Source organism: Calypte anna, chromosome 4, assembly GCF_003957555.1.
Source record: "Calypte anna isolate BGI_N300 chromosome 4, bCalAnn1_v1.p, whole genome shotgun sequence".
In the NCBI taxonomy this organism is placed as follows: domain Eukaryota; kingdom Metazoa; phylum Chordata; class Aves; order Apodiformes; family Trochilidae; genus Calypte; species Calypte anna.
In genome coordinates, this window is record NC_044247.1 from 4810240 (window position 1) to 4826398 (window position 16159).

The window sequence follows — 16159 nt, forward strand, 5'->3', positions numbered from 1 at the left end:
AAAATCATAACTACAAAACAAGTAATGGCAGGAGAGAGCACTTACCAGCTGATAAATACAAGTAAGAGGGAGAGCTTTTCAGAGGGACTGATGACAAGGCTCCTGTCACCCTGCAGTGTGTGAGGCAGATATGGGACTAAGTGGCCTTCAAGAGGGATCCTGCAATATTAATGGCATTCATCTTGACAGCTTTTAAATGTTCTGTGCAGACAGTCCCCTCTGTAACCTCTTTATGATCTGAATGTTTTGGGGTTTTTTAAGACAAACATGACTGCTTCGAAGACCTAAGTTGAACTGTAGCTGCCAGAAACTATTAACAACAAGTCCAACACAAAACCCTAAGTGAGCTTAAAAAAAGGTTATTGCTGTTTTGTCATTATCAAGGATCTTGTGCAGACAGTGAACAAAAGAGATCTTGAGGATGTTTTACTTCAATGTACCTTGATAGTGACCTTCTAGCACTTTGAACTGATCTAGTATCCGCTTTTGTCCAGAACCTTCAAGTTCTCCTTGCAGATAAATGTTAAGGTGCAGGTAAAGGCTGAGTCTGTTTTGTTCAGTCAAATGCTTTCACTGGAAGTACCTCAGGTTGAATGCTTGGATTAGGAAGTGATGTTCCCTTGAACACAAGCAAAGCATGGGTGGAGGCCTTTAAAAAAAAACGACACTTCCCCTGATCCTGGAGAGTTGCTCTTCTCTCTGGAAGTTGAACTAAGAGCCTACTTAACCTCCTTTAACAGAAGTTGTTGACATACATGTAATAAAATTTCTGCTTACAGAATGATTGAAAGTTTGCGTGAGGCAGAAGTGAGGAACTGCCATTGTACAGGACCTTGGTGCAGGAGATGTCTGAATTAACTCACGAGGATAAATAAAATTTATTGACTGGATTGTCAGGTGTCACCTGAACTCTTCCTTTTCAACTTCTAATTTCTATTGTAACTGACTCCCATCAGACAGTTCAGGCAGCAAGCAGCTAGGGATGGAGACAAAGCAATTTCTCTACTACCTTTGTCTCTTTTCATGCTGGGCATCGAGCCAAGTGCACGTTCAGAGGTAAAAAACCATCAACAGTTCAAGTAGAAAAATAATGATTACTCTGGATCTTTAAATGCTGCACAGCTCATGCTTTCTGAAGTTAAAAAGGGAAGTATTTAGTTGGTAAAAGGGAAGTATTTGGTTGGTTGGTGAGGTTTTTTAACTGAGAACAAGGCTCAACTCAGCCACTGACGTGATGCTCACACTATTAAATGTGAGAGCGTTAGCCCCAGAAGTGGCAGAATTGATTTAACAGGCACAGAAAAGCTGCTGTATGCTTTTTGTGCCTTCCAGCAGCAATCTGCTAGTGTTCAGGAGGATGTTGGAAACTGGCCACTCTTTAAACCTGATTCAAAGTGAACGTGCAAGTGTAAGTGCTAAGCTACTTTCTTCTGCTGCAACCTTCCATGCTGCTTTTTTACTGGAATATCAAATTGTTAGGATTTAGGCCCAGCCAGTACCAACAAGGTCTCCACTTGCTCATCCCCCACCCCCACTGTGGGGCAGGAGGGAGAAAATCCACCCAAAGCCTCATTAACTGAGACAAGGGTAGGGAGGTTTTCATTGCCCAATTACAGTAACAGGCAAAAAACAGACTCAACTTGGGAGGAAGAATAAAAAACCTAATATACTCTACAAGGAGAAAGAGAAGACATGGCCAGATCTCAATACCTTCCCCCACACACAATCCCTCCCTTCCTCCCAGGCCTGGATCACTTCACTCCCATCTCCCCCTCAGCATCACAAGGGGGTGCAGAATGGGGGTTTGGGGTCAGTTCCCCACACCTTGTTTCTGATGCTCTTCCTCAGGGAAAGGAGGACTCCTCACATTCTTCCCCTGCTCCAAGGTGGGGTCCCTCTCATGGGAGAGAATCCTTCACGGACCCCTCTGACACGAGTCCCTCCATGAGGTGCAGTCCCTGAGGAACCCTCAGGTTACCACAGGGTCACGGCTGCTGTGGGAACAGTCACCTCCTCCAGCACAGGGTCCTCTACAGCTGCACATCCACATTTGCCCCTCTCTGATCTCACAGAGGCTGCACCTCCACATCATCCCACCCCTGACCCTTCACTGGCTACAAATCCACATTTACCCCCCCCCATGGTCCATGGGCTGCAGGAAAATCTCTGCTTGGGCACCTTTCCCCCTCCCTCTTCACCGACTTTGACTTTCCTCTGGCATTTTTCTCTCATTTCATTCTCTATTCTGCTCTATGGGTCCTTTTTTCATATGTATTTTTGCAGTTTCATTTCCCCTTTCTTCAATATGTTACTGGCAGAGGCACATCCAGCTTCCTGTGTCTGTTTGGCCTTGGTGGGGCAGGGACTGGAACCAGGGGAGCTTCCAGTAGCTTCTCACAGAACTCAGTCCCTGCTACCAAAGCACCACTGCACCAACCCAAGACAAACGATGCAAATTTATGTGTATTTTGTCAGTGTCTGTTTTCTATGTATTTTCTCTCTCCAGTTATATATGTGATAGATATCTCACATAGGCACATTGTTTTGTGACTGTGAGAACAAACTGGAGAGCTTTAAGGAACTAGTTTCAAAGTTCTGAGGACATGGGTACTGGAGTCATGATTCCAGGTTCTTTATGGTAAAGGCTACAGCTGCTACTTCTGCTTTCCTAGGATTTTGCTAATTACATTGGCCTGATACAAGGAGGCTTCTCAGTTCACATGGCAGAAGTTGGTCGTTTTCCTCTATGTTCTTTGGTGACAGTGCTTCAGGCCTCTGTGTGGAATTCTGATTGGGGTATAATGCTAAGTAAATGGAGCACAAAAAACTAGTGAAGCAAGTGCTGTGTAGAAAAGGACATGAGTACTTGTTTAAGCCTGTGGGTAAAATCTTCTGTGCCTGCAGTAAGCAATGAGCAAATGCTTAGAGTTGTACAGTGAAATTTGTGCTTCCAATAGCTGGAATTCCTTTGACTTTTGTATGGTTCATGCACAAATATAATTATATTCTTAAGTACTCTCCTGAATAAAGACTGTTACATTATGGTGATTATCAAGAAGAGCTTATTACAGAATTATGATACTCAGGGGAGACCTCTGGAGCTATAGTCCAACACTGCCTGCTCAGATAGGGTCAAGTAGCTCAAGTTGCACAGAACCATGTCCACCTGGGCTTTTAATATTTCAAGGGACAGACACTATATAGCCACTCTGCTATATAGACCTGTCCCAGCATCTGACCAGCCTCACAGTGTTTTATTGTCATCTTTCATTCTTTTTTCCACTAATTATTCTGTATATTTAAATATCCCAGTAATACTTCTGTCTTTTTAGTCTTCCTGGGCTTTGATTAGGTGAATTTGCATCTGTTTTTAAAGTAGCTGCGAAATGCTGACACAAAACTGAGATTTGTGTTGGTGTTTAAAAGTCACTTCATTTTCATCTCTGGCTTTTCAGTGATTTAGCCTGAAGACTTAGATTCATGGAAGACTTACAGCATGGAAAGCTCTGAAAGACCTTGCACAAAGTTCTTTCAAACTCAACACTGCTGGAGCTTCTTCTAGACTGTCCCCAGTTAAAGCATTCAACAGTTGGAGGCCTTGTTAACTTTTTCAGTACTTAATTGGAAAGAGCAAATTAAGTTCTTACTGAGGTCAAACTTCCTTCAAGATGTTGTAGATGTTCTGAACTGTATTATCTCTAGTACTACTCAGATTGCACTTGGATTCACTTTGGGTAGATTTGTGAAAGGTGAAGTCTGGAGTTGATTTTCCTCCAATCAAATGGTGCTGCTCTTGGGCTTCCAGTAAATGCAGGTGCCTGGGAACAGGGCAGACAGTCCATCAGCTGTAGCCCATCAGCTGGAGAACCTGCTGCTCAGGGCTCTTGGTTGAATCTTCTGAGGCCAAAAATAAGCTGCAGCTGTGTACATGAGAAGAAAATGCAAGTGATTTCAATGATGTTTATGGTTTGGAAAGGCCCCAGGGCAATATTACATCAGGGACCTCAAGACTCTAGTCTCAAAAAAGGGGCAAAGAAGTTAATATAGTTGAATCTGAGAGCTCCCTATGGCAGGCTCTGTTCAATAAAATTTGGTTATCTGAGGCAGTGCCATTTCTCAGCACCTTCAAAATGCCTCTGCATGTTCTTAGATGTCTTTTGTATGCTGATAAACAATTAGTGGCCTTTCTTCCCTGTGATAAAGGAGGTGAAACCTCCTTTCAATCCTTGAAACCTTGGGCTTGTCTTGTCTAAGTGGTGCTATGGCTGGTGTTGACTTGCCTTAGTACTCCTTTTACTTGGGACTCTTATTCTGATGTTTGGTCTTCCTGAGAGGGAGTCACAGCTTTCTGCATGTTTTCATGTGATGTATCCTTCCCATTTGTTCTATTTTCCTTTTGTTTTTGGCTTAGCCCCCAGAAAACAGCCTCTCTGTTCACTGCTCCTCTATGACTGCTCAGCTCAGTTGAGTGGGATGCTGATGGGCAGCTGATCGGATGCAGCCCCTCAGTGGCACCACCCCAAGCTCATAACCTTAGTATGAGCTTTTTGCTTCTGACTGGATAAACAAGGGGTGAGTGCTCAAGGGATGATTTTATTTCCTGTCAAGTGACCCATCACAGCACTCTTCTCAGCCTTTTGGCAAACACTCTTTCCAGAGCTGTTCCTAATCCAGGAAACTGAAGGCAGAGATGCTATTGCTGGAACTGCAGACCCCTGTTCGTCAGTGCTGCATTCACTCATGCTCTCTGCAGTGCTCTGAGGAGCTGCAGGGCCAGGGGCACTCCCCAGCAAGCAGGATGAACAGAGCTACCCCCTTCTATGACAAGCACCATTCTGGTACCTGTCCTCTCATGGCCATAAGAATAAAACCCAACTTGTTTTATTTACCCGTATAGCCATAGCCCAGCTCATCACCATGTGGCTGCTGGAACTGTATGGTGTGACAATTAGAAGTAGCTGGTAAGACCTTTGCAAGAATGTGAGGATGTGGATTGGTGTGGGGATAAGGGAACCACAGTGTGATGCAGCTGGAATTGTCACATTTTTTGCTTCTTAATTTGGAAAAGTTTCGTGTTTGTGAAAATGCTACTTCTCCAGCTCATTAACTCCCTTTTTTTCCTGTCCCTCATACTGTAGATATTTGATAATTAACAACAAATATCTAGATTTGGTTTTCCTCTAGTGTAAAAAAAATCAGTGATGTTTAATATGAAATGGTGTCTGCTGCCCCTTCAGTGAAGTCCTAAAAAGCAGAACAATAACTGGTTTGCATGCTTTAGAAGTCACAAATAACATTTTGAATTATTTGGATCATAACAGCTATATTTATTACCCCCCTACAGATTTGCTCTCATAATCTAAACAGTTTCTTAATATGTTGTGCAACTTACAGCATGCTTATATTTCCAATAAGGTCCCTGTAGATCGTATTTAATCAGCCACATAGCACAATATGTGTAAATGCCCTAGGAGTATGACTACATAACTTTATCCGATGCAGTTATTTTCTGTGAAGACACAGCATGCAATAAAATAAGTAAAACGATTTAAAAGTAAGGCTTTAACATACCCAACACAAAGGATCAATTGCTATCTTGGCAGCTATTATAATTTCAAAAATCACCATCCTTGCAAACAGTGCCCAATGACAGAGGAACAAGTACTGGGAATTAACATCAGCCTGGCTTTTGCAGACAGGCAGGAAAATGGGTTCATGTCCTCTATAATCAAAGCATTTCCCTATAGCAAACCCTATAGGCTGGAGATGCTCAGCAATAAGATTTTCTCCTGGATCCAGCTTAGCTTTACAGAAGCACAGCTTGTACAGTAGGGACATACCTTGGGCAGAGCAGCATGGAGAGTGCAAACAGCCTGTCTGCCCCTCTGAGACCACAGCTCCTTGGCGCAGGAGAGTTACAAACCTCCAACTTCAGCAAGAGCCTGGCTGCCTTTGGGCGAGCCCAGGCACCTGCCACCCTTACTGGGAAAACTGCTGCTTTTCCCCTGGAGCTCCATCAAGGCAGCCGGGGAGCACGTCCCGGAGCGGGGAGCACATCCCGGAGCAGGCAGCATCCGTGGCACCGCGCCACCCGGAGGCTGCAGCCTGGGCTGTGCGTGCGATGCGGGATGAGCCCAGCGTGGAGAGGGGACCGCAGCACCTGCTGCGGGGACAAAGCGGGGCTGGGCGGGGTCTGGGGCGGACCGAGCAGGGCCCTCCCTTAGCTCCCGGCTCCGCCCGGCGGTTCCGCCCGCCTCGGCCCGTCCCCGCCGCGCCCGCCCGCCCGCCGGCAGGGAGGTAGGAGCCCGCGGGGCTGCTCGGTACGGACCATGTCGCCATGTCGGAAGTGAGGAAGTTCACGAAGCGGCTCAGCAAGCCGGGCACGGCCGCCGAGCTGCGGCAGAGCGTCTCGGAGGCGGTGCGAGGCTCCCTCGTCCTGGTGAGGGCCGGGCGCGGCTCGGGGGGCGCCGCCGCCGGGACCCTGGTTCGGCCCGGCCCGACTCGGCGGGGCTTTGGGCCCGCGGAAGGCGCGGCAAGGGGAAGGGGCACCCTGAGTCGGGCAGGGGATGCGTAGGGCAAGGTAGAAGGGGATGGAGAAAGGGCAGAATTAGATCGGGGCTGGGCAGAGCAGGGGATGCGCAGGGCACGGCTGGACTGGGGTTGGGAAGCGCTGGGCGAGAGATGGGCAGGGCGCGGCCGAGCAGGGGAAGGGAAGGGCGTGGACAGAATCCTCTCTTTGGGTTCCCCTCTGTGCCTTCCCATCCCACCATCTGCTCCACTTGCTGCCACCGTGCCGGTCTGAGCGTGGTTCGGGGGTGCGGGGATCCCAGGGAAGGAGCAGTTTGCTGCCCGGGTTAGTGCTGGCGTGTGGGACCACGGATGAAGGAGAATTGTGCAGGGCATTGAGCAAACAGGTAACGGAGATCAGCCTGCATAGGGTGCAGGCAATGTAAAATTAGGAAATAAGTAGGACAGGACTGAAGGGCATGGCCTGAGAAGGTGAGAGGGAGGCATTGGCGTCAGCTGAGAGTTCAATGTGTCCCAGGAATTATGCTCAAACGTCTGGAGCAAAAGTCATGTGCTGTATGGGATGCATTTCATGCCTGCATGTGGGATGATGCTGCAGCAGGTTGTCTTTATTGTGCTCACAGCTCTGCAAACGTTGGCTGCTGTACCCTGGGTGGATGCTGGGGTTGGATCAAAGCTTCCATGGGCTTTGTTGCATGGATTGCACTGTTACTCATTGAATTACTCTAGCGTGCAGTCAACTTTGTCCTTGACTTTGATGGAAGGTTAGTCAATGGGTTATGCAGAAAGTGCACTACAGGTTCAGCAAGTAATCACTATTAGTTCTCTACTGACAGATTAAATGGCCTGTTCTGTTAAATTAATTGAGGGTTTGAAACAATTCTAAAAAGAGTTTCCTTGTAAATTTGCTGAGTTTTTTAGCTGAAAAAGCTTTAGGAATTATCCGTTCTAATTTCCTAGTGCCATGCCTATTGCTTCCTACGTGCAGTTGTTCAGGGATCCTTATGGGTTACCATGTGATTTGTCTTCCCTCTTCCATCAACAAAACATAGAGACAAATGCTTTGTACAAATTGATGGAACCTCTCATTAAAAATGAAACTGTTTTTCTAGGACCTGAAGAGCATTGGTATCCTATGGGCAGATGTTTTACTTGGTGCCAGTACAGGGTGCCTTCTGTCAGAGAGGGGTGGTGGACCTACAGATGAAAATAAAACTCTTACAGCAACCCAAAGGATCCAGCAGTGTCCAGCATCTATCACCAGCTGCTTTCTTCCTGATCTATCTCTAGAGTTTCACTGTCCACTCTGTCCCTGCCGACTCTCTCTGACAGGCAGATCCTCCAGAGCTGCTGAGCTGCTTAGTGTGTTTGCAGCCAAGTGCTGGAGGAGGGTGAGGGCAAGTGGCTCTGATTCCTAGGTCTTGGCAGAGTTTCCTGCTTTTGACAGTTTAGCAGCAAGGGATAAATCCCAGCACTTCTGCATCATTAGAAAGAGCCGTAAGACACTGCAGTGTTCAGGGAGCAGGGAAGGAGATAGCATAAGCTTGTAGAACTGTCTCAGAAGGAACTGTGGATGCCCTCAGTGATAAAGGATGAGGTGTGTGCTCCTCAGGTTGCTCTAAGGGAAAGGTGGTTCCTCTCCATCCACCAGACCATCTTCCTTGCAAGGAAGGGATGTCTGTGTTAAGGGGGTAGAGAGGGCATCGTGGGAAACAATGATGGGGAGTGATGGAGAGAGGAAGGCCAAAAAGCTGTAGTTTCTGAGTCTGGTCCCAAAGCAAAGTTCAGCCTCAGTGCTCCTGAGGTGGGCAGCAGCAGAGCACAGTGTAGGTGTATCCCCTCCCCATCTGCCCCCTTGCCATGGGCAGAGTAGGGGAGAGCAAAGGCCACAGAATCAGGTGTGCTGTCAGGCTTCAGTTCCAGCTCTGCCTCACCCTGGGACAGTGGTGAGCTTTCCAGTGCCCTTGTGGGAAGGGGGTGGTTGTGGTTCCTTGTGGGAAGCAAGGGCTGGTGCTTGGTAAGTGGATGGAACAGGCTCACAGGTGTGTGGCACAGTGTGCCCTGGGGCTTTCTGGCAGTCTGAAGGAGGCTGGAGTCACACCAGTGACCTTGCTTTGCAGAATCCCATCCCCTCCCTGCAGCTTGGGCACAGCAGGGAGTGTTAAGTCCATAAGAGCAAGCGAATACTTTAATACTCCTCAAGACCATGAGGACACCTTGTCCCTTGGTGATCCTGTCAGATACCTTTGCTGTCTGCTTGCTTTGGGATAATCATAACTGAGACCACAGGGATCTGTGGTGGTGAGTGTGGATGAAGTGAAGGGGTGGGGAGCAGAGTTCATGCTGTGTCTACTAGAGCACACAAGGAGTGGGCTCTCAGGGATAAGGGTTGAGGTGTGTGAGGTACTTTAAATGCATTGATTGAGCTCAGCATTTGGGGCGTTCAAGTCACTTCCTCAAGACAAGGAACTGTCTGGAGTAAAAAGCTGTTTGTAGTCGGTGAATGAAATACTAGCAAATAAAAACATCCTGGTGACAAAAGCATTTGGTGTTGTGGAAGTGGTTAGCTTGGATGGAGCCATAATTTGTGTGTTAAAGGAGATGCATCTCCAGCCAAGAGATCTGTGATGCTGTGTATCCAGCCTGAGCAAGTGTGATGTCTGCTGTGATGCAGCTTTGAAAGTCTGGTAGGTGCAGTGAAGCTCCTGGCATGTTGGTTCTGTTCCTGATATTGTCTTTGTCTCATGCAGGAGAATATTTACATTTCTCTTTGGTGCTCGAAGCTGGAGTGAAGTTGGTGGGAGTTTTGTCAGTGACTTCTGGCAGAGCTTTGGTCTTTTGAGCCTGTGAAAGAGGAATGTTGGATGGATGCAGTGGGGGTCAGACATCATCAACAAAGGGATGCTGTCCCATTCCAAGGTGTCCTGGGGTACCTGTGTGCTATTCATTTCCCTTTGGACCAGCTGCTAGGATGCAGTCAGTGCTATCAGATGTGATATCAGTGAAGCTGTAATCCTGAGCTGTAGCAGCAAAGGTAACCTCATGTGGTGAGGAGCTCACAGGCTCCCTGTGGATTTGGGATCAAGTGCAGCTTTCACTCAGAGCTCCTTTGTTTCCTCTTAACTGCACCGGTGTTCTCAGCACCACTGCTATTCTTCTGGCCTGGCATCACAATTGCAGACAAGCTGTTTACACAGGTCTGAGCCAGGAGAGACAGTTTAGTGGGAATCCCTTTAAAGTCCATAACCCTGTGGAGGGGAGTGGGAGCTCTGGAGGTGCTGGAGGCAGACGGGGTGGGTGGGAACACGAGTGCTCTCTGCCTGCTTTTCTTTGCAAAGCTGTAAGGCAGCTGTAAGGCAGCTTGTATCAATTTCAGCTTTGAATGGTCCTTGATGGGTGCCACTTGATCATAGCAGAGAGGAAAGAGTTTTGGCAGATAAACAAGGTCACTTTAAATAAACAGACAAATTTAGCAAAAGCATGAAGTTGGCAGGTGGGATAAATGACATGCTAAAAGATGCAGGGAAATTACAAGATTTGGTCAGAGAGGATCAGTCAAAGCCTAAGTGATAACTAAAAACATTCCTAACTAAGAGATCACCTGCAGCATTTTAAGTGTGGAACACCAAAGGTAAAATACTGTGTTAGAAGTGCAATTTCTGAGCCAGAATACTAATAAAACCTGGAAGAGGCATCTAAGCTAGACCTCAAGGAGAGCAGCCAGGGACCCAAATTTGACAGTTGGCTCAGACCTTCGGTGCAATCTCCCTCCTCCCATCCTCTCTGCATTCAGGATGTTGCTGAGTATTAATGGGAAAGTCACGTAGCAGGGCAGCAGAAACCTGCACTGAGGTGCTGGCCAACACAGGACCTGGACAGCTGCAGGAGCATGACAAAATGGAGATTAATTCCTGCCAGGAGGATGTAGATGAGTGCTCTGGTGTTTGGTCCCCTGGTCTGGCAGAGAAGCCCAGATACCTCTCTATCCCATCTTTGCTTTCTTCCCAAAAGTGTTGTGAGGCATTGTAGAGTTGAGCAGTTCATGTGCGTGTGAATGAGGTCTGTATCTTGGATCTTGTTGCACTGCCAGGAAAATAGCAAAGGACCTTCTGTCTCAGGGTCCAAGTCAGCTGCATATGGTCACTTGCGTCCCTGTGTGCATGTTAGGCCAGGGCTGAGCCTCCCCTCTCTCTTTGGGAGTGATGTGCTCAGTACCTGCTGGGCCCCCAGAAGGAGAGGGCTGTGTCTCAAGCCAGTTGCACATTTTCCAAAGGTGTCATTCACTGTGTTGTGACAGAGAAATAAAATGTATGGGAGATCAGAGGAACAAGCACTTGACAAAACCCTGGCAATCCTTTTTCCCACAGTGCTGCCAAACCAGTCATCTGGTGGCAATTTTAAGTCTCCTACAGTTGCTCTGATTTTCTTCAGATCATTTCTATACAGACCAACTGAAGATATGTTAACTTCTTCACCTGAGAGGTTTACAAAGGATGCAAAGCCAGGGCATCCTATCTGAGAAGGAGGAGCTGCAAAGGCTTTACCCATGCTGAGTGTCACCCAGCCCAGTGGTACATCCTCAGTGGCAGGTGGTGACAAGCAAGGGTTGGACTCGATGATCTCTGAGGTCCCTTCCAACCCAGCCAATTCTATGATTCTATGATTCTATAATCAGAGCTCTCAGCCACACATCTGCATGGGCAGGAACTTCCAGCAATTGCAGTGTGGGAGAACCACTGCTTGCAAACAGCTGCATTGGTTCTGGCCATACAGAGATATTCAAACCGAGTGTCAGCTCCTCTGTGTTTCTTTGTGCTTTCAGATTTGCTCCCTGAAACCTCACTGTGAGGTGGCAGGCAACATGCCAAGAGAATGATTTCGTTTGATCCTGGATGGGCTGGGCTTGTATGGGTGGCTCAGTTTCAGTCAGATGCAAAATAGGAGATGAAACGGATGAAAAGCTCCTTAACTTTGATATTAAGAAGGTTTTGACTAGAGGCAAAAAGGCATTTTGTTATTTCTGTGGTTTATTTCAGCTTAAGCTATATTATTAGTGTCAGAATTTATACTCATGTAGAGAAAATCAGCTTTCTGCGTCGAATTCCCTTTTAATAAGCTAAATTCACTTTGATCAGTGTGAGGTCTGTTTATATGCAGCATTTGTAGTGATCTTGGTGCTCTGGAGAGACACAGAATATATGCATTTTCTCCCTCAGATGTAGCCAGTACACTGTGTTTACATAATTTAAAAAGAGACCTGTATGAGGCATGGGAGGAAATTCTGCCCCTGAGTCAGTGGGAGTTTTGCTGTGGTTCAGCCAGGGCAGGTTTTGCCTGATGTGGCAGGGTGCCTCCAGCATCTGCCACCCTGGTTTGCTTCTGTGACTTCTGTGAAAGTGTTTATGGAGGGATTATTGCTCACAGGGGCTTATTCAAGAAAACACTTAAACGCATTCTTAAAATTAATCACATGCCTTTGTGAATCTGGGCTCATGCTGTAAGGGACTGAATTTAGCTCAGTGCTGGCTGGGTGCTGTGCCATGGCATCCTATCCTATGCACGTGGCTTGGTTTCCTCTTGCCTGAGCCCACACTGGTGGTGCAGTGGGTGAAGGGCATCATTTTAGGGAGAGGAGCAAGGTCCCAAGGACCCTGTGCAGCTACCTGGGGCAGCTTACACATCTCTGGCATCTCTCTTGTCAATACCCAGTCCAGAAGAGATGAGACAATACTTTGCTCACCAGTGCCCTGAGGAATTAGTGCTATAGGATGAGCTGTAGTCAATACATTAATTTCTTGAGGTTTTTGGAGGTTACCACAAGCTTTTAATGGTCAAGCTTTTAATGCCCAAGGCATTATTTAAATATGTTGTCCTACCCATTATAGGAAAGCTCTAGGAAAAGAACAGAGCATCCAGCCCTAACACACATGTGCATATACTTCTTACCACGTTTTGCTAGCCATGTGCCCAGGGTTTTAGCACTTGCTGGGAATGGTTTGTTCTGTGCCAGTGACAGTATTGGGAAAATGCAAGTGTCCCTGCACTGACAGCATCTGCCCAGACCTGCCACCATCAGTGCAGTGACACTCCTGGAACAGATGGTTGGTGGTGTCTGCAGACAATGCCAGCAATGCGGGTGAGGATTTGGTGCACTCAAAATCAGGTGAGGGGATGACTCTTGGGCTTTGTCTCAGCCATTTCTGATATCTGGAGATATTTGCAGAGATTTCCTCCCCAGGACCAGGACCATTTGAGCCTGGACTACCTGCTGTAGTGTGTATTGTAGTGTCCTTTTATATGTGCAGCTTCATGGCTCATACAGTGTTTCACTGAGCCCTTTGCACACTGATTTATTATCTCTAATGATGCAAAATTACACAAAGCTTTTGACATTTCTGTGGCTTGAGAATGTCACAGTCACTGTCACACACAGCAGCTGAACAGCAACCAGGCTTCAGAAATGCATGGGCTTTATCTTCCCTGGTTAATTGGCCTCCTCACTTCTGTCCAAGAAATAAAACTGTGGTTTCATATGCCTTTGTGGCCACTGCTGTCATCTCAGAAATATTGAAGTATGTTTCCCTGCCACCATCTCCCTCCCTCTCTTTCATTACCTTAAAAGTTACAAATCAAAGCTCTCCCTTGCTGGCTCCTCTTTCCTTCAGTACATCCCTGACTTAGCTTTTCTCTGCCTCCTGCTGCTTCTCTAATGGGGTCAGGTCTGCTTGTTCCTGACCCCTTTCTCACCCCTCTCCTTTCTTGCTGAAACACAATTTTTTTCCTCTCCCTTATTAATATCTCCTGCCACAGGGCTGTCCCCAGGGAGCAGGTGCAGCTGTAAGGACACCCAGCCTCTCAGTCCAGGGGGCTTCCAACTCCATCATCCTGCTCCATGGCTCCATGCTGGGTGACATCCCCACTGCAGCCTGGCCCCTCTGTTCCCAGAGTGGGGACTCAGCACAGGTGCAGCCAGAAAGATGGATGTGTCCTCTGTGCAGTGACAGGACCTGCTTATGTCGAAGTGCTGTACTTTGCTCTCTGTAGACCAAAGATGCCCTCATATATAACTGCATTTTGGCAGTGGTCATTGGGCTGTGGGTTGGAGCTGCCCTGCAGTGTCTGTGGGTGGAGCAGGGCACATCTCCTGATCTCCTGGCAGGTCTGGAGGAACTCAGGTTGGCACCTGGCCCCATGCCTGCCAGGGCTCTGCCAGCCTGCCAAGGCCAGGGCTCTGCAGCTCAGACCTTGGGGACAAAGAATTAACTGGACTGGGGGACCTGAGGGAAGTGCTGTGCCTGCTGGAAAGGGGTGGAGGAGCACAGAAAGACCAGAGGCTTGGAAGGAGCTGGGTTTGTGGTGGGAGCAGGTAGGAAGGGCAGTCAGGAGAGGAGAAAAGAGCCACCATCACTTGATGATGATGATGGTGCTGGCTGGGGTGGGCTGGACAGCTGCCAACAGATGCGTGCTTTCCGTAACAGTGTGAGGGTCCAGGAAAGCTGCAGTGACCTTAGAGAAGTTTCCCTCAAAGTTCTGCCTTTCCCTCTGTCTGGGGAGCCCTAAGCACTCCCTTGACTCTTTGTATAATGCTGGACAACATATGGATGTCTTCATCTGGGGCAAACTTTGAGATGGTTCTGCCAGCACCAGCATTTCACCTGCAGGTGGGTTGAGATGTTGTAGAGCTGATCAGCTGCAGAGCCCATCCACAGACCCTTCAGCATTTCCTGGGGAGTGTAACTTAGCAGCTCCTGCAGCCTCCTGTGTCTGCACCCATTGCCTTCAAGACTGAGCATAGATGAAAGGCTGAGACAAGCAACATCCTGGGCTGGTTAAACCACCACTGACATCTCTGGAGGTGACTTCAGTCTGGGCATGTTTGCTGTATTGCTAAGGCAACCCAGAACTGTTTTGTGAGTTCCTGCTCCCCAGAGATGCTGTGGGCTTGGGCAGGTGTCTTCAACATTGTGTGACCCCCTTCATGCCCAGTGATACCCTGGGGAGTTTTGCCTGATGCCTTCAGGGAGTGGCTGTGCACTTGGCTTGGCCCTGTGTACAAGTCATTTCTTGAGTGAAAAACAAGAGTTTTTAAGAACAGGCAGGAAAGGGAGGAGTTCTGCTTATGTGCAATTAATTGGTTTAAGATGTTCTGAAGCTGGCTATTTTAGAACTGGATGCTAAATATAAAACTGATACTACATAAATAAATTATGAAATACCAGTGACATCTGAAAAGCACTTTGGGATGCTCCAGTTAAGAACTTACATAAATAACATGTATCACTGTCATTGTAATTACTATTTTCCTTTTTTAGCATGCCTGTGCTTACAGAATGTTTTGAGAAGTCGTATCTGATGGAAATTCAGCTGGCCCATAGGAACAAACATGCTTTTGCCAGTTTCTGTTAATGCTATTGTTTTCAGAGGAGAAAGTTAAAGCTGTGCTATGTTTTTTTATCTTTCATGCTCTGCAGCAGATGCTCAGCTTCAGCTGGATGCAGATGCAGCTCTGCTGACATAGAGCTATGCTGATCCCTCCTTCTGCTCCTCATGCGGAAGGGCTGGATTTGAGCCAGGATGTACCCGTGCAGGCAGGGACATGAGGGACTTCAGGTGTAGTGTCTGGAGACTGGAGAAGCCCTGGCAGCTTGTATTGAGCTGTCACTGGTGTCTCTCATGCACAAGCACTCAGTGATCCTAATGAAGGTCAGGGCACAGGGGACAAGGGTACTGAAAGTAATCTCAAGTGCTTGCCCTAATTCAGTGCCCTGTGCAGGAGCAGTGCTGGATCCCCTCAAATATCTGCTTATGTCAGAGGTGGACCAAGCCCTCAGTTACCACTCACTTCTAACTATGCTATTCCTAATGATTCTGTACTTGTTCAGAGCACTGGTTTCAGAGGGGATGTGCAGAGGTGATGTGAGAAGGTGAAGTGCAGGTGGCTGGAGCAGCCTGGGCTCCTCCCAGGTTAGCTGTGAGCTCTCATTGCTCCAGTGCAGTTCTTTCTGACTGCTGGTTTGAGTGATTGATCCACTTCTAAATAAGTGGAAGAGCCATATGCTGATTATTCTGACTTCCTGGAATTCCTAAGACAGTTTGAAGATGTTTCAAGGCCGGAAATATTTGTATTTGCCAGGCCTAAGCAAGCCTCTCCAAGCTGGTGAGTAGCACTGATGCTGTGCTGCTCTCAGAGAAGTGACAATAACTGCAAACACTTGCTTTGTCACTGAGGAATTTGGTATTACATTGAAAAAGGAGACATCCAGGTTACAAAATACCCAGAACCCAGTCTGCCCTCTGTGGTGCTCAGATGAGGTTCTGCTGCCTTCCGGGGCACTGAGATAACTTTTGCACAGGACTTGAGCAGGGGGGAGGGAACAGCAGGAGAGGGGAAGGTCTTTGCTTTTGCTTTTGGGTGGAAAGCCTGAGTCATTTCCACTGCAACGGTACCAGAACTCTGTTCCTGTCCTCCCTTTGCCTGTCACATGGCTTTTTACGTCTCAGAGAGCTCCTGTTAGATGCAGCCATCTCCATTTAATGCAGACTAGAGGGAAAGAGGTGTACAACAGCCTTGTGCTGTCTGTACAGTGTTTCAGAGCTGGAGTGTGGCACAGGCTGGCACATAATTCCTTTA

The 16159-nt window shown here is 47.6% G+C and overlaps 1 protein-coding gene across 2 annotated transcripts in view; it reads left to right on the forward strand.

Moving 5' to 3' along the window:
• Nucleotides 1-6277: 6277 nt before the first annotated feature.
• DOCK11 (dedicator of cytokinesis 11) overlaps nt 6278-16159 on the forward strand; it is a 73442-nt gene continuing 63560 nt past the window's right edge. For both annotated transcript variants that reach the window (XM_030448857.1, XM_030448858.1), the window contains exon 1: nt 6278-6439. In XM_030448857.1, coding sequence (XP_030304717.1) covers nt 6338-6439 — 102 coding nt within the window. In that variant the 5' untranslated portion in view covers nt 6278-6337. The remainder of the gene's footprint in view (nt 6440-16159) is intronic.